At 59.4% G+C, this 21920-nt stretch overlaps 1 protein-coding gene across 3 annotated transcripts; it reads right to left on the bottom strand.

The window, feature by feature from the left end:
• Nucleotides 1-502: 502 nt before the first annotated feature.
• Nucleotides 503-19741, bottom strand: SLC45A3 (solute carrier family 45 member 3). Of its 3 annotated transcripts, XM_036077243.2 has the most exons (6): nt 19655-19741; nt 12364-12448; nt 6926-7301; nt 5300-6082; nt 4363-4628; nt 503-2266 (listed from the first exon to the last, which is right to left on the bottom strand). In XM_036077243.2, the coding sequence occupies exons 3-6, from the start codon at nt 7095-7097 to the stop codon at nt 1829-1831; spliced, it is 1659 nt and encodes a 552-aa protein (XP_035933136.1). In that variant the 5' UTR covers nt 7098-7301; nt 12364-12448; nt 19655-19741; the 3' UTR covers nt 503-1828. The 3 variants fall into 3 exon arrangements, with proteins under 3 accessions (XP_035933136.1, XP_035933141.1, XP_077934434.1); XM_036077248.2 differs by lacking the exon at nt 12364-12448 and having other exon boundaries at nt 19655-19720; XM_078078308.1 differs by lacking the exons at nt 12364-12448; nt 19655-19741 and having other exon boundaries at nt 6926-7693.
• Nucleotides 19742-21920: the final 2179 nt, after the last annotated feature.

Raw genomic sequence — 21920 nt, forward strand, 5'->3', positions numbered from 1 at the left:
ACTGTACGGACCACAAGAATCCGGAACGGGAAGGCCAGCCAAGTTTGGAAGGGTGAGAGAGGTGGCATGGCAGGGAACACTCTGAATCTGACCTAAGCCTGGCAGGAAGGGTGAAGGAGACAGGAACCAAGGCTCAGTGATGTTGAAATCCTAGCCTACACGTGCCAGGTTCCTTCCTACTTCCTATTGCTGTAGTTGATAGAGGGTGCTTGTTCCAGCTTTTTGGCCACATTGTGAGCCCTTTGAGAAGGAAAATGTCCCCACTCTCCTGCACTCCGTGTTTTTCCTGCCCCCCACCCCCAAATTCCCAAACTCTCTAACCCAAGGGGTAGCACATCCAAGCCCAATCGCCAAACATTGGACGAGTACTGGTCTATGGCTCCATCTGCTGGTGACACTGGGAACTGAAACTGCCCAAACAGGGTCCCTATTGAGAAGGAAGCTGAGGGTAATTTGAGAGAGATCTGAGCCTTCCCCATCAGGAAAGATAAACACAAGCCAATGAAACATATAAGAAGCCTTTAATTTCATCACCATAAACATTATACTCTGATTGCTCACATACAGTATAAAATATTTACTCCACTAAATAAATAAGACATAACATTATTGCAAACGGCACTTAAACCCCCCAGAGATAAGACTTCCTTAGCCCAGGCAGGGGGTACTCCTGAGTTTCTGTGCGGGATTCCCCAAGCACAGGTATGCCCTGGGGGCGGAGACGGATAAAAGCTCAAGGAGCCACATTCCGTGCTTCTTTCTGGTCCTGCAACAGCCCCAGAGAGAGGGCTGTGGAGCCAGGTGGGGAAAGGTGGGGGGTGGGCAGCTCCTTCATCAGCCCAGCCCTTAGAGAGAGCAGAGGGGAGTGGGGGTGGGGGGCAGGCTGGGCGAAGAGAGAAGGGGAGGCTAGGGAGGCTGCTGAGACCTGGAGCCCCACCCTCCACTTACCCCCAGCTCCCCCCCGCCTTGGGTAACAGGATTTGGGATATCAGCTGGGTAAGCAGAGCTTCCAAGCTCCTCGGTTAGGCAGTTTTGAGACCAGACCAATCACCCAAGGGAAGACGATTCTGGCACTGCTCAGCCCAATAAACCAGCCATCTCCCGGGGCCCACCGGGGATCTCACCTCTTAGACACCGAGATGGCAGAGCTGGGAATTGATACCCCTCTACTTAGTTAAATAAATAAGTTAAATATTTAAAGGCCTGTGTCCCTATGATGGCAACACAGTGGCCAACAAGCCATGTCCTGATAAAACGTAGTTGTGGGGGATGGGAGAAAGGCAGTGCTATGCGGCCAGGCGGCTTCCTCTCTCCCCACCGGACTCTTACCCACAAATAACTTTCATATTCTCAAATCCTGCGGAGTTTCACACTAGAAACTTCCATGCAAGAGCAACATGGAGGGAATCTATAGGATAAGGGGGCTTGGAGGTGAGACACCAGATGGTTGAGGTTGCTCAGCTCTCCAAATCCCTTCTCTGGCTAAGTCTTGACCAGGACACTAGCTGTTAACCCTGCCTGGGTAATCTCCCTGCAGAGTCCTGCATTCCAGTGCATGGAGCTAATGAAATGCCCTACCCTTCTGGCCTCCCTGTAGAAGTCCAGACTGAAGCCTGTCTGGACCAACAGTCAGCCAGCCCTGAAGACTGGAGAGAGAGAGAGAAGCCCCAGGCCCCGACCTGCGCAGCTCTGCACCTCACCACCACGGGGTGGCAGCAGAGAGCCACACCACTTTGGCAGCAACAGAAACTGGAAGGCTAGGAGGCCCCTGACCCGGAGAGGGGGTGGGGGAGGGCCTGCGACCCTCCCTCGGTGGGCCAGAAGGACTCTACACCGAGTATTTGGCCAAGTCGCTCTTATCAAATACCACCTGTGTAGCAAAATAAATGGCCACCAAACCAAGGCCCGCGGCCGACACCATGTAGGCAGTGACAGACTGGCTGAGCTGAACAATGGAGCCCATAAACAGGGACGGGGCCACCTGGGACAGCAGGAAGGCACTGTCCAGGATGGCGAGGTCCAGGCAGATGCCCCGGCCCGGAACGACCCTGGCCTCAGGCGGCTCGCCCACCACCACACGCATGGAGCTGTCGCAGGTGGAGGCCCCACACAGCACAGGTGGAGAAGGGAGGAGGCTGCTACCTCCAGCACCCATGTGTCCGTTGGGGAAGGGGGATCCGGTCTTGGGGCCCGGTGGAAAGCTGGGCGTCAGGCTGTCCGCGCCGGCACTACTCCCGGCATCTCCTCGGTATTTGGGCAGGAAAACCTGGGGGGGGGGACAAGGATAGGTAGGAATCCAAGCATAGGACCCCCCAGCTCTGAGAACAGCCCCTGGCATTCATGCCGGGGGCTGGAAGAAACCAGGCAACGGGCCTTCATGACAACTGTGCAGCAGGTCAGAAAACCAAGCAGACCCTCCTTGGTCTGGGTCTAGTTAGGACGCCCCGCAGGGGCAGGGAATGGGGAGGGGACAGATCTGAATTCAGAAGTCTAGGTCTCCTCTAGCCTCTCCTGGAAGCAGTAACTGGCAGACAAACTCCGACTGCAGGTCAGGAAGAGAACAGAACCCCAAGGTAAAGGAAGAAGACAGAATGAAGACAGGTGAGAAGAGAGATGTGTAAGAACAGAGGAACAAAATCCAAAGGTGGGGCCCCTGATGGCCCAAACCCCCACACAGGCTCTCTTAACCCTCCTACTTCCTGCCCCCCACCACCACCACTTCGCCCTGGGAGAGCCGCCTCAACCTCGCAGAGAGAGGCTCTGCTCCCACTGAGGTCCCAGGCCCCTACTGTGAGGTCCATGGCCCCAGAATGAGGGCAGGGAAGGCCCACAGGACTCAGCCTGGAGGAAGAGAGGAACAAGAAAAATCTTCCAGACTCCTTTAACCTAGCTGTGCTAATGTTGAAGCCCTTCTTGCTTCCTACTCACTATATGCCTTAGATCAGGGTAGCCTGCCCCTGCCCAGAAGCCCCTATTTCAGGATAGGGCCAGAATTCATCCCCCCATCCCTGTGCCTGCTAGTGCCCCACGTGGAAGGGCTCTCGAGTTGGCTGCGCTAGAACTGGGACCCGTGGCGGAGGTCAGAAGGGAAGCCTACAGCTCTTGGTGCGGCCAGAAGGAGGCAAGGCAAGTACACACCGTGTACGGGGCCAAGTGTGCCACCAGTGGGCCTCCCAGGCCCTGTCCTCCCTGCCTGCCACCCCCTCAAGAGGCCCCTAGGGCTAGATCCGCCCGGCCATGCTCCCCGGAGCGAGTGGGTACGCCCACGCCTGGCCTCTGGACACCAGCCCCCAAGCCCCCAGCCGGGGCAGCACCAGAATGGAGGCTGATGAAGGTTATCAGTGTGCTGACAGGGGCCTCGGGGACCAGGCTACCCCAACCAAAACCCTGGCCCCTCCCTCCACACCCCCCACCCCTGCAGCTACCTATTCAATTACCCACCTCTTAGCTAGCTATTTCTCTGCTACATCACTCATGCCCTCCAAGGGGCAGCCACATCCTCCCTATTGTCTGCAAGCTCTCTGAGGGCAGGCCTGCGTCTCCTCCCTCAGGACACCCCAACCTCTTACCCTCCGGGCAGAGCTCTGCACCCAGGGCTGTAGCTCACTGAGGCCAGTGAAGGGCACAAAGGTGACTACACAGCTTTGGTCAGGAGGCTGCCCACAGAACGGGGCCCCCGCAGGGGCTGGCTGGCGTGGCGCCAAGCAGGAAGGAGGCCCCCAACTTACAGTGGCCAGGCGAGCGGTGTCAGGCGCGGCAGGCTCAGAGATCGCCGTGGGGGCGGGGGAAGGGGACGGAGGCAAAGGTGTGAGGCAGGAAAAGAAAAGAGAGAATTAGGCAGAAAAAGAAGATAAACCAGAAGAGAAGGGGTAGTGAGGAGCCTTCCCCATCTTGGAGAACAAAGCAGCACAGGGGTCGGTCACAATGCCCCTCCCTGAATAAAGAGAGCCGTGGCCAACAGCAGACCACCCCCACTCACCGGCTGCTGAAGCCAGGTGCCCCAGAGGTCATCGGACCCAGCCCCACCCCCCAGCCCCTCCCCACGCCCCGCCTCTGCCTAGAACCACCCAGCCCAGACTGAGGGCTTCCGCTAGCCTGATTCTTCAGGATTCCCAAAGAAGGATTTAGCATTTCCTGCAATCATCCACTCAAGTGCTTTATAGTCCTGACACCAGGAAGTCATTCCCAGAATCTAATCTACACCCTCCTTCCGCAGCCCACGTCTCTGGCCCTGGGCTACATGGGCTTCCTCTCGCATCAAAGAATGACTTCTCCCGCACGTCTCTGGCCCGACAACCGATCCGTTCGGGGCTCCTCCGTCTCCCCTCCACCCCCGCTCCACCCAGCGGCCAGCGTGAGTACCTGCTTCTCGCGGTGGTAGAGGGAGGCTAGCGTGTAGGGCAGGATCTGCAGGGCCGAGAAGGTGAAGCCGGTGAGGGCGGCCGACGCAGTCACCACGGCCACGCTGCGCGACAGGCACATGGTGCCGGCAGCAACAGGGAAGGCCACCACGCTGGCCAGATAGACGGCCCGGGTGCCGAATCGCAGCACCAGCCGGTCCATGACCAGAGAGAAGAGCAGGGAGATGGCGCACTGCAGGAACAGCCCCAGGCTGCCCATCCGGACCCCTGCGGGGTGGGGTAGAAGAGGAAGTCAGCCCCGGAGCAGGAAGAGGCCCGACACAACCCGGAGAGGGCTCAGAACTGGGGGCACCTGCCGTCCAAGCCTCGCTGTGTGGACCAGAGCTGCTCCCCCGCATCATCCCCACCCGGCTGCAGCAGCCCGAGCCGAGGCTGTTCCACTGCCCTTAGACGATGTGGCCAAAGCCTCTGGCTAAGGGCACAAGAAGACGTTCTATGGGTTGTTTGGGGGGGCCTGGCCTAGTGCTCGGCTCTCTAAGAGGGTGCGAGGGAACACCAAGACAGCTCTGCCGTGGGCCCCGGGACAGAGCTCGGGATGGCCTGAGCTGAAGGTCTGGCCCGGGAATGTGGCGAGTCAACAGGGGGTGCACAGGGCACACTGAAGATGGGGCCAGGCGGACCAGAGACCCGGCCTTGACTGCCCTACTCCCCCTGTTCCTCAACTAAGCTTAGCCTTTTCTTCTGGCCAATGGGGGCAATGACTCTGAGCAAACTCTCCGCGGCCCAAGGCTCTGTGGAGGCGGGGCCCATTGTCCTGACAGGGAAATCAGGAACCCAGACGCACAGCTATAAGCCGGCACAGACGGCGGGCTGTCCCCTGGGGGGACGGTGGGGGGGGATCTCTCACAGCGCCCCCCCCACCGCTGCTGAGGCCTTACCTTCATCATAGTGTCTCCGGGCCTCGGTGCCCGGCTCGGCCCGGGGCACACCCTGGTACAGCCCCTCGCCTACAAAGTCCGTGTAGAACAGCGTGAAGGTCATGAACGCCATCCAGCTGCACAGCTCGGCCACGAAGAGTCTGCGCAGGGTGCGAGGCACGCGGCAGCAGAGCTGGTGCAGCCGGGGAAAGAGGGCGCCCAGGTTCCGGAAAGCCAGGCGGGTGTGGCACGGCCAGCAGTGTGGCCCCGAGGGGACCACCAGCCCTTCCGCCACCTCGGCCGGACCCAGCGCTGCCTCCTCGGCCACGAACAGTGTGGCCGCCACACAGGTGAGGAAGATGAGGGTGAGCAGGCCAAAGAGGCACTCTTCCTGGGTGCCCAGGTAGGGGGCCAGGGCACTGGCGTCCCAGTCGATTGCAGGCAGGAGGTAGCCCAGGCAGCCCCCGAGGCTGATCATGAAGGCATAGACGGAGAAGGCCTGGCGACAGTGGTCTGGGTCCCGGAAGAGGTCAGAGAGCAGGGCCTCCAGCGGGGTGAAGCAAACCTGGCCGCAGAAGTCCAGCAGCCCCACCCCCAGGATCAGCAGGGCCAGCTCCAGGGGCCTGGTGTCCGGGCACAGCAGCCCCGCCAGCCAGCCGGCCCTCGGGATGAGGAAGAGGCTCAGCAGGACACCCAGGGACAGGGCCCAGATGAAGGGCCTCCGGCGACCATAGCGCCCACGCCAGTGGTCACTGGCCGAGCCTAGGAGTGGGACCGAGACGAGGCCCAGCACTGGACCGATGCCTGCAGGAAGGACACGTCGTATGAGCCAGAGGGGCCGTGGGGAAGGGGGACCAAGCTCCTGGACAAGGACGGAAATGACCACGATCCTATCACATGCAGGACCCCCCTCCGTGCTGGAAACAGTGCAGGGTATATCACAGACTCTAGTTTAGTCCTCGCAGCTAGGATCACTAACGCCCAGCTTAAGATGGGCAAACTGATGCACCGAACAACTGGTAAGTGAGCCTTGAGCACAGGCCCCAGGTGGGGGTGGGGGGCAAGAGGCAGAGTTTCAACAGGCAGTCCGACCCCAGAGCCTGTGATCCTGGGAGCCACCCCAGGGTGACCACTTGCCTTCTGTGGCTTTTACAGAACACATCTGCAGTCAGGCGCCCACCCCGGGCCCTAGGGGTAAGAAAGAGCCCTGGCTGGGAGACCCCGATCCTAGTAATCAGTAGCTAGCCCTCCAGCCTGGCTAAGTCACCCAACCGCTTATCGGCCTCCAGGACCTCTTCTGTGAGACGGGGGACCCCAAAGGCTGTTGCAAGGATTAAACGAGTAACAGACAGAAATTAGGACGGGCCGGACAAAGGTGAAGAGCAGTGTCTCCCATGCGCCCGGCATTGTGCAGGGGTCTGGGGTATGGCGGTGACCACGGACTGGCCCTGTGCTCTTTTCCTGTTGGGCGCCCCCCGCCCCGCCCCAGCCCACCGCGCCCCCTCCGCCCAGCAGTGCCCACCCGCCGGCTCCACGGGCTCAGGAAGGGCGGCAGCCACCTCTCCCGCTTTGGGCAGAGGCACTGTGGCCCTGCCTCCTGGGTGTCGTGGCCCTGGAGCAGGAGGGAAGGAGGATGTGGCGACTCACCCAGCACCATGGTCATGAACTTCTCCTCGACGCCCACTTCCAGCAGCAAGGGCGGCACGTAGGTGATGCCGGCGGCCAGGCACACCTCCAGGCCGAAGGTCAGCAGGTTGACGAGCAGCAGCTGGGCTTTCCGATGCCGCAGCAGGCGGCCGGCCCACAGCCTCTGCGCCATGGCGGGCCTCACTCGCTCCACGGCTGCCGACGCTCGGCCCCGCTCCGGACGCCCAGGCCTCTCCTCCTCGCCGCCACCAACTGCCCTGGCCTCGGCCGGGAGCCCATGTCTGCCAGCCTCCCGTGCAGGTCGGGCTCCTCAGCCCGCGCTAAACGCCGGTGGCCGCGGGCTGCCTCGGTGGGGACATAGCTCATCACTGGGATCCTGGAAGGACAGGGACAATCAAACCCAGCCTGTGAAATCCTGGCAACCAGGCCTCCAGGATTCGCGCTGAGTTCTCTGAATCCTGTTCACTCCCAGGCTGACGACCGTGCCACCCCTTACTGCCAATCAGGAAATGCATGTTAATATTAGCCTAAGGCTGACATAACTAATAAGGTAAATATGATTTCTAAACCTCAGCACACTCCAGAGCCAAACAGATGTCCGTTTTTCTCTGTTTTGGAATATCTTTGCCATTGCGCTTGCCTGCTGGTAGGGAAAAAAGAAAAAAAAAAAAAAAATCAAACCACCTGAATTCCCAGTTCCCCAGGCCCTGTTATCAAGGTGCCCCTGGAGACCCTCTGCCAGGCCTGGTGTGTTTGCTTCCTCTCTCCACGTCCCAAAGCTGGGCTGTTCAATTCCCCTTTGTTAGGAGTAGCACTTCCTATGCGGCGCTGCCTGGCCACAAGCCACGTTGCACCAGAACCCAAGCCACCAGAACCCGAGCCCCCAAGGACGAGGACAAGGGGGGGAGGGCGGGGAGGCTGTGGTTTGTTGGGTTGGGTTTTAACCTGTCACTGAAACCACTTAAAGAGGGCTCGCCTGGAGGAACCTCGGCCTGCAAATGTCTCCCTGGAGTTTCTCTCTGCGCTCAACGTTCGTGGGGAAGAAACATTCCCACGTGTACTGCCCAAGTGTCATGGGACGGTGGGGCCTGTTCCCAGGTCCCTGCCTCACAGGGGCACAAAACGGCACCAGCTGGTGGCAACCGTAATGACCCCGGTGACCCGGGGCTGGCAGGAGGCCCCACCACTTTCCCGGCAGCCTTTCTCTGCTCCCCAAACGGCTCCATTCTCAGCAGAGAAGTCCCCGCGGCCCTCCCTGCTAGGCCTGCCTCCTGTGCATAGAGATCCGACTGGGGGAGCCCCCACCCCCAGGCAATCGGCATCCAGGTCTTGCTTCCTGACAACAGGACCCAACACAGTTTGCTCTGTTTAGGGGTGACCACAAAAGAGGGAAAATCAAGTCAGCCACGAAGAGGAGTATAGAAGGTGGGCCTTCGTGAGAAAAGGCAAGAGTCCCCTAACTTGTCATTCATCCCAAAGACGTGAGGCCAGAGCTTCATGCCACTCCTGGCTGGAGTCTGGACTGCCTTCCGCAGCCTCACCGATTCACACCCATAAACGCGTGGAAGGGCACTGCTCAAGGGCATGGTCCACAGCCCAGAGGGCCCCGCCCCGGCCCCTCCCCCACCCGGCACCTGGGGCACCCTCAGCCCTCCTTCACTCCCCTCCAATCTCAGCATCTCATCATCCGCCACTTCAACTTCTTTTCAAGTAACACTCAGCCTCCCGGGGCCTCGTGTGCTACAAAGCATGTGGTAGGTGCTCTCTGAAATATGCCACAGAGAAATCAGATGGCCACCAGTCCAGGGTAAGATGTGTCTGTCCCATAACCACTTTCCAAGCCTTTGCAGCTGGCAGACCAGAAAGGAAGGCTGGGCAACCAGCAGCCTCCTCCCCAAAGTTCTGCTCAGACCCAGACCATCCACTTTGGGAGAGGGCATGGACTCCTATGGGGGTGGCATGGGGAGGAGTGTAAAATACTGACCCACGGGGCCCCTAAAGGGGCTAGGAGGGGGCCACACGTCAGTCTCTGAGCCAAGCCCCTCCCCTGCCACAGCATCCCCCACAAGGAAGGCAGGAGCCTGCACACAGACCAAGATAGGGGTACTCTCCAGCCTGGAGGGAGGGGTTCTGGGTCAAAAGGCTTCCAGCCCATTCTACTCCCCACCCTCAGTCTGGGAAGGCCCTAGACACTCACCTGCTGTGGGTAAAGCAACCAGATCCTCCCTGAGCAAACAGACTGTCAGACCCAGACTCACCCACAACCTGCCCACATTCCCAAACTCCTGTTGCACCCTGTGGTTTCAAGTGAATTGGAGCTCTGCAGCAAAACACTCATCACCCCCCTGCCTCCTTCGCTTCCCTAGCCCAGCCCCCTGCTCCCAGGAAGAGGCAGGACACCCTCCTTAGCCCATGAGAAAGACAAGAAGAGGAAAGGGGGTGAAGAGAGGAATTTCCCTTCATCCTCCTTCAGTCCAGATAGCCCATTAGCTGCCTCTCTCTCCCGCCGTCCCCCTACCGCCTCCCCGGCTGCTGCACCAGGTAACTGGGGGCTGGGCCAGGTGAAGAATTCACTGAAAGGAGTTGGGAAGGAGGTGGGCAGGCTCCAAGCCCAGCTCGGTGCCCCTCTCTTCTTAGGTTGCTAAGCCCGTCCTCCCTCTTTTGACTTCTACTGTGCCCCAAGGTCCAGGGCCCTCTTGCCACCCCTAGAGTGGATTCTTCCCAGCCCAGAACTGCCCAAGGAAGTCCCCCACTCCCGGACCTTCTCCAGAGCCCCAGTCTCACCCACGACATCCCCACTCTGGGGTCTTCAAGGGGGAAGGCACCACAAAGGACGCCCACAGTGCTAACCGGCCACCTGCCGGCACCTCGGGGCGCGATCACAGAAGCCCACGCCCTGCCCAGTGCCCAGGCCCAGAGGGGCGGGGGAGCAAGCGGTTCCCACACCGCTGCGTGGCCACCACTCCCTCCTGCACCCTGGGGGCACGCTGCCCACCAAAGCCTCTAAGTGACAGATGACTGCCGGCACCCATTTGGGGGCACTCCCTTGTCTTCCTCAGGGATGCAGCCAACCGAGCTCAAGTCACCCCAGTACCCTCCGCTGTCAGAGGGGCTTCTGACTCAAATCCTCCTGTCCCGCTGCTCCCAGAGCACTTGGCCTGTCTGGCAAACAGAAGATCAACCCGAAGAGCCGGCCTCCAGGGGCTCACCTGGTAGGGAGGGGGCGGGAAGAGGAGGGAAGTGGAGGTACCGAAAGCGGGGAGTGTGGCCGGACCTCCCGCAAGGACAGCAGCCTTGGGGAGGACAAGTCCCTCTCAAGTTCCAAGTATCTGACCTCCAATGACAGGACAGCAAGAAGGCTGGAAGAAACCCAAGTCCTCCAGGAACCTCCATGGAGCTCTGCCCCAGGCCATCTTTCCTCATCCCTGGGGAGCAGAACCCAAGCACACTGGGCCCAGTCAGGGAGCCCAGCCCCAGACAGCAGGAGCCCTGTGGGCAACCCTCCCAACCCTCCAGCGCCCACCCTCGCGCGAGGGGCCTGGGAAACGTCTACCCATAGAATGCATGGCTGAAAGCAGCGTGGGGGTGGGGGTGGGCGGTGGAAGAGATGGGAAAGACCGAAGGGGCTCCCATCCCCACCCCCACTCGGGAAACCCTGGCCAGACCCCCAGAGGGGGCAACTCCTGAAGTTTCAAAGGTGGTGAGGGGACGACACAGGCCCTCGGGCCGGGATGCCCCACGTTGGGTTAGGCCACAGGCGAGCACGGGGCAATGAAACTGAGCAGCAAGAACAAACTTGGCCTGAACATTCTCCAAAATTCAAAAGACCGAGTGAAGGAGGTGGGAGGAAAGGCGAGAGCCCACTTCTGGTAGCTCCCTACGGGAAGGGAGGGTCAGAGGGACGCATAAAGAGGCCTTTGAGGGCTTTCAAAGGGGCGGCTGCCACCCTCACGCCCGAGGTGGAGCTGGGGGGAGCGGATTCCCTCTGCTGACAGACAGAGGCCGGAGGAGCCGGGCTGGGGGCAGCCCCGCCGCGGGCCAGTGTCAGGCAGCAATTCTATGGGCTCTTTATGCAGGCCGGCGTCCCCCCACCCCGCCCAGGCACATCAAACGCCGCGGCCCCCACCCTGACCCCAGCAGCTCGGCGACCCTGAGTCCTCCCTCCACACTCACAAAGCCGGCCCGGCTTTCTCACACGCTCCTCTACCCTTCACAGCCCCCAGGCGGCCCCTCCCGCAGAGAAGGAAACGGGGTGGGGTGGGTTCCCTCCAGGAATAATGACTCAGCTGCAGAAAGGGGGTGGGGTCACTCTTGGCCAATCTCCCCAACACACACCCCACGGGAGGCTGCCGGGAGGGCGGGTGAGGAGAAACCCCCAGGTGGAGGCTACGAGGCTGCAGAAAGGGGGGGGACCCCCATTCCTCCACACCGGCCTGGATCCTAGGATCTCATGCCACGTTGAGCTCTCCCCAGGCCCTCTAGGTTGGGGGCAGGGAAGAGGGCTGGGGGCTCACCAGCCGTGCATCCCTGTGACCCAACCCCTTGCCTCAGTCCCAGGGGACCAATGTCCTTGGCCTTACGTGGTAAAACCTAGCACACTGCACTCCCGAAATGAGCTCTGCCCTCGTGGGGCCCTGGGGCGCCCCAGAAAGAGGCAGTGCTGGCCAGCCAGGAGACCTGAAAAGGAGCATCCTTGTGAGGCAGTCACTCCCATTACAGCCCCCGGTCGGAGGGGGTCGGGGACCTGGGCACCTGGGGGGGGCGGGGGGACGCGCACAGGAGGAGACTGCGCCTGGTTTGTGCCTTCCTACCCACATTCAGTCTTTGATTCTCGGGCTCAAACTTCCAAAGAAGTGAGGGTCTGCTCTCCCCCCACGCCACGCTATAAAAAAGGCGGTGATCTGCAGAAATACCCCAGGCCCACGCTTTGCAGGGCTCCCCCAGACACCTGAACTCTCTGCTCAGAATGCAGCCTCTCCACCTCGAGGGAACTGTCAGAAAGAAGAAGGGCTGGACAGAGGGGAGGAGGACCCCACCCCCGCCCCCACCCCAGACTCGCTCCCTAGCTGCTGCCACCCCCAGGGCCCAGAGGCCAGGGATTTGGAGTTCGCCCTGCTGCGCTGCCTTTTCTTCACTCGGACTGGAAGCCTTCTGCTTAGCAGCTTGTCAGAGAGAGTGAGGGGGCTGCAGGCCCGGACACAAAGGGGGATTAGGGAGAAACCTCTGGGCCTGCAGAGTAATCCATCAAACTCTCTCCCGGCCGCCAGCACTGGCCTCTTCCCACTCAATTCCCCTTCCAGCTGCCGCAGGCCCCCCACCCCCTCCGGCTCCTGAGCCCTGTCACTTCAGGCAGCACAGAGAATCCCAGGCCCTGGGGGGGCAGAGGGGGCACACCGCAGACACTGGGAAAGGGGCAATGGCTCCCTCCCCCCACTCACCCCCAATGTGTGAAAACCCAACAGGTGGCCGTGGCTTGGAGGAAAGTTGCTTTTGTTGCCCTGTCTGAGAGCTCCAGCCCAGCTTCTGAAAGGAAACAAATGTGAAGAGGTTGGGGGGAGGGGAGGGGAAAGGACGGGGCAGGCAGTCCCCGGGAGCCCACTCTCTTCTCCCCACCCCTCTGCAATCCAGTGACCGGAGTTCTGGGGCTGGTCTGACCCTCACCTTGGCCGGTCGGTCCCGGCCAGCCTAAGTGGAGGTGCAGCACCTTCCCAAGGGGTCACCTGGCAATCCCATAGTGACTCACATCTGACTCCGGGCGGTGACCTCCCAGACTGCCCTTCTGAGAACAGTGGCGACCCAAGGTCACACTGGGTCACCTTGACCAAGTGCCCTCTTCACCCTGGAGCTCTCTTCTACCCCAGGGGCCGCCAGCCTCTTCACCCTGGCGGGTTCAGCAGCGTGCCCCTGGTGGTGGCAGCCTGATCCGGGTCTGCGTGTGCCAACTCCCCCACTCAGGTGACCTGGGTAGGGGCCCTCCCGACCCCGCATGAGGCGGGTACCACGAGTACACCCATTTGCCAGGCGAGGACACGGAAATGAATACGATCCACCCCCTGGAGACAGCTTGCGCAAGCTCCTGGCAGCCCCTCCCCAGCCCAGAAACCTGGCAGAGGGCTCTCTCCATCCCAAACAGCGGCAGCAGAGATCAGAGGGGGGCGGCTAGCGGCCTTTCTCCTCCGGCAGCATTCCCCAGACCCTCGAGCCGCCCACACCAGCCTCTCGCCCCTTTGGCGCCCCGCCCCCGGAGGCCAGAGGAATGCCAGGAATGTACATGCTTCCCCAGGTGCTGGCCCCAACAGGTGAGGAGAGGTCACTGCGGGGACCTGCCCAGGGGCTGAGGCACCCAGTGGAGGGTGGAATCTACCTCCCACGGTTCTGAGACACCGGTGGGTCCCACCCGCAGGGACAGGCATCACAGTGGCTGACACCCGCTAACTGCCCAGGTGTCTGGTGTGAGCTGGATACCTGACATACCTCTCTCTCCATTTCCAACCATTCAAAAATGCTGCCAATGCTCTGAACTGGGAACCAGGACAGTCCCGTCCAGTTCCAGTGGCTTTTGCTGCTGTAGTTTTACACACGCACACGCACACACACACCCCCACCATGGACTCACACATGTAAGATGAGAACTAGCCTACACACCGTCTAAGGTTCTTTACAACCGTACAGCTAAGTGATCTCACACCCACCTGCCCCCCCACCCCACTCCCTCCCCCAGCCTCAGGTACGGTGCTCTCCCTGGACAGGTGCCTACTAAGTGCTCACTGCCAAGGCCACATGGCACTGCGGAGGGGGGTTTCATAGCCTTCTATGATAGAGAGGCCCCGGGGAACCAGGTGGAGAGGGGCTCCCCAGGTGCACTTACCCCATCCTCCACCTGCCAACACACTGCTGAAGTACAACAGAGTGCCAGGGGTTAGTGGCCCCCTGAAACCGAGCCAAGTAACCGAGACATCTAAGGGCAGAGTTGCCCTCTTCCCTACTCCCTCCCAGAGCTGGACTCCAATTTCCGGGCAGAAATTGGTAAATTCTTTCTCTACTTGGGCCACAATAAATGGTTCCCTACAAAGTGGGGTAGTGGTACCAAGAAATCCCTCGGTCCAGGGTGGGCAGGAGAATGGGGAGCTTGGCACAGCATCCAGGCTGCTGGGAAGTTCTCTCCCCCTGCTGCCTTCTCAGTTCCTACCGTCCCTGTGAAGTGAAACCTGAACAGCCTCCCTCCTAGTGAATTTGAACTTTGCCAGTCAGCCAGGCCGGGCAGCTCTCCCCATCTTGCACAGCCAACCCTTGCCCCCTTCCTGCAGACTGGCCTCCCTTAGGAGGTGCAAGCACACAGAAAAGAGGCAGGGGATGGAGGGTCTGGACAGACCTACCGATGAGCAGAACCTCAGGCTGAGAGTAGGAGCAGGATGCTGGTCCTAGCTCTGCGATGTCCCACCTCTAAGGTCTCGAATTCAACGGTCTCTCGGGCCCTTTCAGCCCTGATATCCTACGGTCTGTGACCAGTCCTATTTATCATCAGAGGGCTCTGGGCCAGAGCCAGCCCTATGGAAATGTGTTCTCAAAACCCCAGTCACTCAGTAGTGAGCAGGGTGCAAGGGGGTTCAAAAAAGGACTCTTTTATTAAAGAGTCCTAGTTTGCCCACCCTTGGAGGAAGTATGCCTCAGTGCACGCAACCTAAGCTCCCCAAAGGAATGTCAAAGAGCTCTAAAACTAACTCGCTCACTCACTCACCCACCCACCCATCCAACACTCGCTGAGATCCAATTGCGGGCAAGCCCACCGTGAAGGTGCTGGGGATGTGGAGATAATGCCTGCAGCCCCCTTTGGCAGTGCTAAGACATAAGGCCCTAGAGTTGGGGGCCTAAGGTGTAGGGCATGACCAGCTCTCCCAGGGCTTCCTGGAGGAAGAAGCCATGTTGCGGAACCTTGAGCAGGTCGGAACTATGCAGAAAAGGGCAAATATCCACAAAGCACAGCCACTGGAGCCTGGCACTTCTACACACACCTCCCTCTCCTTCTGGCCCCTCCCCGGTGAGGCATGGTGGAAAGAACACCAGACCCCAAATCATGCCAATGAGTTTTGATCTCAGATCTGGCCCCAAGATGGGGGAATTTATCAGTGCTGGGCCTGATTTTCCTTCCCAAGTATTGCCATGCTCCAGTTACTTCCTCCGGATGCCTCCTCATTCACCTGACCCCTGTCCAGCTCAAGTTCCGTATCTCCTCTAGGGCTCCCTAGAACCCAAGCCGTCAAGGATCCCCCCTTTCAGGGATGCCCGGGTGGCTCAGTCGGTTAAGCGTCTGTCTTCGGCTCAGGTCTCAAGCCTTGCATCCAGCTCCTTGCTCATTGGGGAGCCTACTTCTCCCTCTCCTTCTGCCTGCCGCTCCCCCTCCTTGTGCTCTCTCTCTGTCAAATAAATAGATACAATCTTAAAAAAAAAAAAAAAAGGATCCCCTCTTTCCTCCAAATCTTGCTGCGCTCAACAGGCAGCCCTCAGGGTTGCATACTGCCAGTGGTCCTTCTGGCCTCTTTCCCCACCCCTGCCCCACTAGCCCTTCAGCTCCCGGAAGGCAAGGACCACAGTCCCCGTCCAGGACCTAGAAGGGGGAGTGCTCAACAGAAGACTTTCCAGGTGAGGCTGAATCAGAATTCCAGTCTGATGCAACGTGACCAGCCTGCCAGGGATCCAGGCAGGGCCGCACTCGAGGTAACTGGGTGCTCAGCTCTTTCCAGCGCCAGGAGTGGGAAACTAGATTGTCACATCCCTAGGGATGGGCTGTGTGGTTCCAGCTTGGAAACTATTCGTGCCAGCTCAAAGGATACTGGAGATTAGAGGTTGGGGTGAGACATAACAAAGAGCATTCGGGAAGGAGGGACTTGTCTCTGGCTGGCTGCTCCTGAGGGCAACTATCCAGCTGGGCATTGGGTCTGGCCTGAAATTGGTGACTGAGGGTCCAGGGGACCAGAGGCTGGTCTCCAACCCCTTTCTTGCTGGGTCATCCCAGCTTCCCAGAGAGAGTGGTCTCCAGAATTAACAAAGAAGAAGGGAACAACCATGCATTGAGCACCTGGCCTGTGCAGGCACTTTGTAAAACATGCCTATCTCATGTAATCCTCACTGTAACCTTGCAAGGTGAAAATACCATCCTCTCCATTTTACAGACTCAGACACCACAGCCAACAGGTGAGGCAGGCCTGTCTCCGATATAAGAGGCAAGAAGCCCTACAAGTCATTCAGGGTCAGTGGCAAAACTGGACTTCTTCCCATGGAGGAGGAAACACAGACCTCATAGTAGGAAAAGGGATTAAATAGGAAGTTCTGGCCAGATATCAGGACCATCCCGTGATGGCTCGGTCAGCCCTCGCCCCCCCAGCAGGGACACTTAATACACTAGACAAAGCTCCACACGGCAGCTCTGATGCTGGGGGTCAAGTGGCATCAGCATTCGAGACGCTGGGCCTGGTACCAACTGGTCCAGCCTCTGTCCTTGCTGTCCAGCAAACAGGGCCTCTGACTATTCAAAGAAAGCCAGGCTGGGTTTTTCTTCTGGCTATCAGAAAGCAATGCAGCCCAAGGGCTGGGGCGGAGGGGTGGGGGTGGGGGCAGACAGAGCAGAACCCCGACTTCAGTATGCCCCCTCCTCCTCATATAGTTTCCCTAAAAATCACAGCAAATAACCCTTCTGCATAGAAGCCTCTTAATCTTTCAAGATACATATTCACCTCTATTACCTCCTGGTATTCTCTTCCACCTTGAGGAGACAGGCAGGGCATGGGTTTCTGGACTGATTAAAAAACAAGTCACACACAGTATTGAGGGAGGAGAGACCAGGATGTCCAGTCCTGGTGTGTTCTTTGCACTAGACCACAGGTTCAACAGCAAGTAGGTCATTCACAGTTTACATATAGTTATATATGGTCTAATTCCCCGGCTCAGAAACTCTGGTTTCTAAGCATAAACCACAAAGATTGCCTCCATTGTCACCAAATAACAGCCGCTGACATTGATCAGGCTCTTTTTACACACCCCTGCTGTGCTTGAGCTTCACCTGCATCGGCTCCTTTAATCCTCACAATACGGTGAGGTGGGTACTATTATCCTCATCTTATAGTGGAGGAAGGTGAAGCACAGAGAAGTGAGGTAACTTGTGCAAGAGGAAATGGGGTTGAAATTCGGGCACCTGGGTGCTGGAGGCCAGTCTATTCACTAGTCATGCAGACTCCCCAAGGTCCGGGAGACCTTGCTCCCAAAGATACAAGAGCAGAACCCAAGCAGAGAGTCCCAGGCTAGGGGCTGCTGTCCATTCGGTCCTGGGTGATAGACACAGTAAGTACTAGCTAACGTTTATTGACCACTTATTACCTAAGGCACAAAGTCCAGTGCTCTGTATGCATGATTTAATAAAGCTCTACACTTTTCATATTTTACATATTACACATACAATCAGCTATTTATATTTAAGAAACAAAAAAAGCTACGGGGCGCCTGGCCCTGGAAGAGCATGCAACTCTTGATCTCGGGGTCCTGAGTTTGAGCCCCAAATTGGGTGTAGAGCTTACCTAAATTAATTAATTAATTAATTTAAAAAAGAGCTGTAACGTATTATCATTATTATTATCAGCTCCATTGTGCAGCCAGGGATACGGAGGCTTTGAAGACGTTCAGTAACTTGCCCAACATTCCACAGCGAGTAGAACAGCCAGGATGGAAAGCCTGTCTTTCTGCCCATCTAGGTCCTTACCCATAATGCTGTGTTGTCGGGCTCTAATGGTCCAAATGATAGTACTTAATCTCACCTTCCGAGTCCTCAGACCATCCCCACCCTTCTGCCTTGTTCCTCCAGAGCCCTGCGCGGGCTGAGAGGGGGGACGCCACACCATCCCGCCTCCACCTGGTGGCCTGGAAGGACCTGGGTGGGCCACCAAGAATCACTGAGCAGTTCCTCCTCCCCCGCCCCCTCCGGGATAACCCGAGAGCCAGGAGGGACAGGGGAGTTCACCACACCCTGCATGAGTACACAGGGAAACTTCCCCTCACACACCCCACACACATACTCCAACTGGGGCCTGTATGTCCGCAGCGGTACATTCAGCCACAGCTGTATTTTTCTCTTCAGACTCATCCTGCTGACTCAAGCTCCATTTTTCTGAGCACTTTTAGAAAAACAGAGTCCTGGCTCTATGACAGGCCTGGGGGGAGGAGATAAGGGAGGAATGAGGGGATGGGACCCATCCAACAGAAGGGCCTGTGACCTCAAATACCGGAGCACTCCCTCCCTAGGAGAAGCTGCTCCATGCATTTCCCCAGGCTTCCCTTCCAGCCTGTCCCTCCTGGGCTCTCCCCTCCCTATCCCATTGTGCCAGTCCGCTCCCCAAGCCTTGGGCAGGTGAGCCCCACACCAAGGCTGTCTTGTTCTGAAAGGAGATCTGCTAGGTGCATCAGGAAAGGCAGCCAGAGGCCCCCCAGGGCCTCACCCCCACCCCTGAGCAAGGCTTCCAGGAGCGCAATAAGGGTGGCTCTGGGCCCCGGGGCACCGGCTATGCCCGGCTGCAGGCTGCAGGGCAGCCAAACAGCAGCTGGGCTATTCTTAGTGTCCGCTCCACTGGGATCAGGTCTGTGTAACAGCTGAAGGGCAAGTCCTCACCAGGTACCCCGGGTGCCAAACCCCTCCCTAGCCCCAACTCTGGCCCCTGGAGAAAGGAGGAAGCAGGGTGGCAGGAGTAGCCCGGGGGGAGGAGGAAAAGCTGAGCAAGTCAAGAGTGTCTGTGAGGAAGATGGAAGCTGATTCAGAGGTCAAGGGCAAAAGCAAGTCACAGGGGCGTTCCTGCGCTTGAGGGGAACAGGAGACTATGGGAAGGACTGGCTCTCACTCCGGAGAAATGCCGCAGGTCCCCGGGAGCTTCTCCAGCAGGCCATGCGGCTGCCTAAGCCCAGAGCCCCGAGAAGCCGTAGCGGATGCCCAGGTACCATCTCATCACACCTGTTTGCTGATCTCTGCATTGTCACCTTCCCTACCTGAGGGCCCCGGGAGGCGCGGAGAAAAGGGCCTCTCCTTTTCTCCCCCGCGCCCCGAAGGATGACCGAGGCGGCGGGGCAGGGGGCAGAGGAACCCACACACCTTCACACTCCAGCCTCAACTCTCTGCCCAGAGCCCGGCCCCAAGACTAACGTCCGAGAGCGCTCGGTCACCTCTCCCGCCCTCCGTAACCCTGCACTCCAGCCCAAGCAAGCTGGCCCGAGCCCGGGGACCCCGCGGCATCCCGGCCGCCGGCCCCCTTCCCGGCTCCCCAGTCCCGGACTGTGCGCGCCGCGGTGACTCATCCCGTCCCTTTCCGGTGAAGCCGAGACAAGGGAAGAAAATAAATGCAACTTTCCAAAGAAAACTCTGACGCTGAAGCTGCAACGGGAGCGAGCGGCCGGTCCGCCCGCCGTCTGCCCGGTCCGGGGCTCCCGGGAGGGCCCGCTCCCCGCCCACCCGCCGCCCGGCGCGGGACAGCGGGGGGACCCGGCGCTCCAGCCCAGCCCGCCCTCCGCGGAAGAAAGCCCCGCTCCGCGGGGACCGAGCGGCAGGACAGGGGGGCGCGCCCGGGGCCCGCCACCTCCCCCGAGAGTCTCGCGGGGCGCAGAACACGCCACCCCGCAGAGCTCGGCCGCGGGGCGCCGCTCCCTCCCCCGCGCCGGGGGTCCCCTCCCCCGGGAGAAGAGGGGGCGCGCGCCTACCTGGCCGAGGCGTGCGGCTGTCACCCGGGGCAGGCGCGTGCGAGCTCGTCCCCCCGCCCCCCCCCGCCTCCTCCCAACGCGCGCCAGCCGGCCGCTTTTAAATCTCCAGGTTGCTCGGCGGGGGGAGAGAGCATGCGCGCTGGGGCTGCGGGAGGGGGCGGGGCGAGGCGGGTCGGGGGTGGGGGGTGCGCGAGGGCTGGGGAGGGGTGGGGCTGGTCCCCGGGGGGAAAAAGCGGGCGGTCTCGGAGCGGTCTTTGTAGCCGCCACCGAGACGGGCAGCCCCCGCGTGGCTCCCCGACTGCCCTGTCATTACCTAGGGCCGTGCACCGCCCCCTCGCCGCTCGCCGCCAAAACATTTAGGTAAAAGCTGCTCCGCGGGGCACCTCCCGTCCCCGGAGCCAGTCTGCGACCATCACCCGCACGTGCTGTCCTGGCCGTCCGCCTGGCGCGGGGCTGAGCTGCACCGCCCCCAGCCAGGACCAGCCCTTGAAAGGAGAGGGCAAGTTCTCCCCCAGTCACTCTTCCTACCGTTTGCTACCCTCTGAAACAGAAGGAGCTTCCTTATAGCGAACTCAGTCCCTCTGTCTGAAGCTAAAAGCCGAATTTCAATTTGTTGTCCCCTGAAGGATGTGTATGGGGAAGAGGGAGTGATGCGCTGCCAGTAAAATGTTCCCTTTGTCAGCTGTTGAGCAAGGTCCCAACAGATACCGTGCTTCCAGAATGCCTTTGACAGGAGTGGAACAATGCAGGTGAGAGATCAGAGAACTGGAGGCCCAGGCTGGCCTTGGGGTGGGGGAGGCCCAGCTGTGTCTTTTTTCCTTCATGGGGTTTTATTGGGGGGGAGAGAAATCCCACTATGTGGGTTCCTGACTTGACTGCGACAGCATCACAGGAAGATGCCTTTGAAGGGGAGGACCTCGTTGGCTGTAGCCCTGGACTGGGCACTGGGTCCCTGGGACCCAGTGCTGGCCCTGTCACCGACCAGGTGTGATGGGAAGCAAGCCCCTTCCATATCCTGGGCCTCCGTAAGGAGTTGGCCAGGGCATCTCTAAGGGCACGGGAGCTGGGAGGCCAAGAAGAGAGGGAAGCAGAGGAGGGGGAGAGGAGCAATGGAGCCCCTGTGGGGTGGCCGTGGGTGGGGGGGAGGTAAGGTGCAGAAGGGAGCAGAGCAAAGTCAAGAACTTTCTGAGTCACTAAACAAGTTTCACTTGGAAACTGTCTCAGCACTCACTCCTCCAACAGGTGACCCTCTTAGCACCCCAGTGGCTTTCCCAAGCCTTTGGCATATCCACGTTGTGGCCAGCAGGGAGACTAGGGTAGAGTCCTGGGTCCCTGAGCTGGTGTCCCCCCTGCCCCAGAAAAGAGGGCAGGAGTCAGAGGGAATCTCAGGTCAGCTGGAAAATTACAGAATAGGAGAGAGTGGACGATGGTATTTTCCAGGCTTGGGGAAAGAGCTCTGGGAGCAGGAGGGACTTGTCCGTCCTGCCTCAGCGGAGTAGCAACCCCTCTCTGCCCCCTTGACTTTAAGCCAGGAGCCGACATGCCTTATGCCTTGTGACCTGGGAAAGCGGGAGGAGGGCTCAGGGCAGTGAGCAGACAGTGTGGTATGAGATCCTGGACCCTATCCAACAGTGGCCACCTTAGTAAGTGCAGGTGACCCTTCTTTACCAAGCCAGGTAGAAGCCCTCTCCAGGGCCTGCCCACCCGGCACAGGGCACCGTTGGGCCCTCTGCTATGAAGATGCGCCCTCCTCCTCTTTCTGCTGGTGTGGCCTCGTGTCACGATAATAATAATTAACTATTACTCATGGTGCCAGGCACTTTCTACATGCTGTCCATGTCTTAGCTCACTCCTTCCTTATGACAACTCAAGACTCCGGTACCGTTTTCGGATAAAGAGACTGAGGCAAACCCGTAGTCCAATGACGACTCCACACCTACCCATTGTCTCTGAGCTCCAGAAACAAGGCAGGGGCTCACCAGTGACTTCAAAGTCTTAGAGAAAGTCCTGACAACCCTACTACTTCTCACATTGCTGGATCCTTTTGCACAACTGGCCCCTTCTCGAGGCCTCAGTTCCCCTTTAAGTCTACTGTAGGAAAACCACCATGTCCCTTTCCTTCCTCCCTGCCCCCACCACACACACACACACACACACACTGCCTACTCCCTAGCCACTTCCCATTTATAGGAAATGGGGGATGACGTGAGGAGCAAGGCCATCCTTGGGGAACGGCTAATAGTCTGGCTGGATATTGGAGAAACCG

This window comes from Halichoerus grypus, chromosome 7 (assembly GCF_964656455.1).
Source record: "Halichoerus grypus chromosome 7, mHalGry1.hap1.1, whole genome shotgun sequence".
Taxonomy (NCBI): Eukaryota; Metazoa; Chordata; class Mammalia; order Carnivora; family Phocidae; genus Halichoerus; species Halichoerus grypus.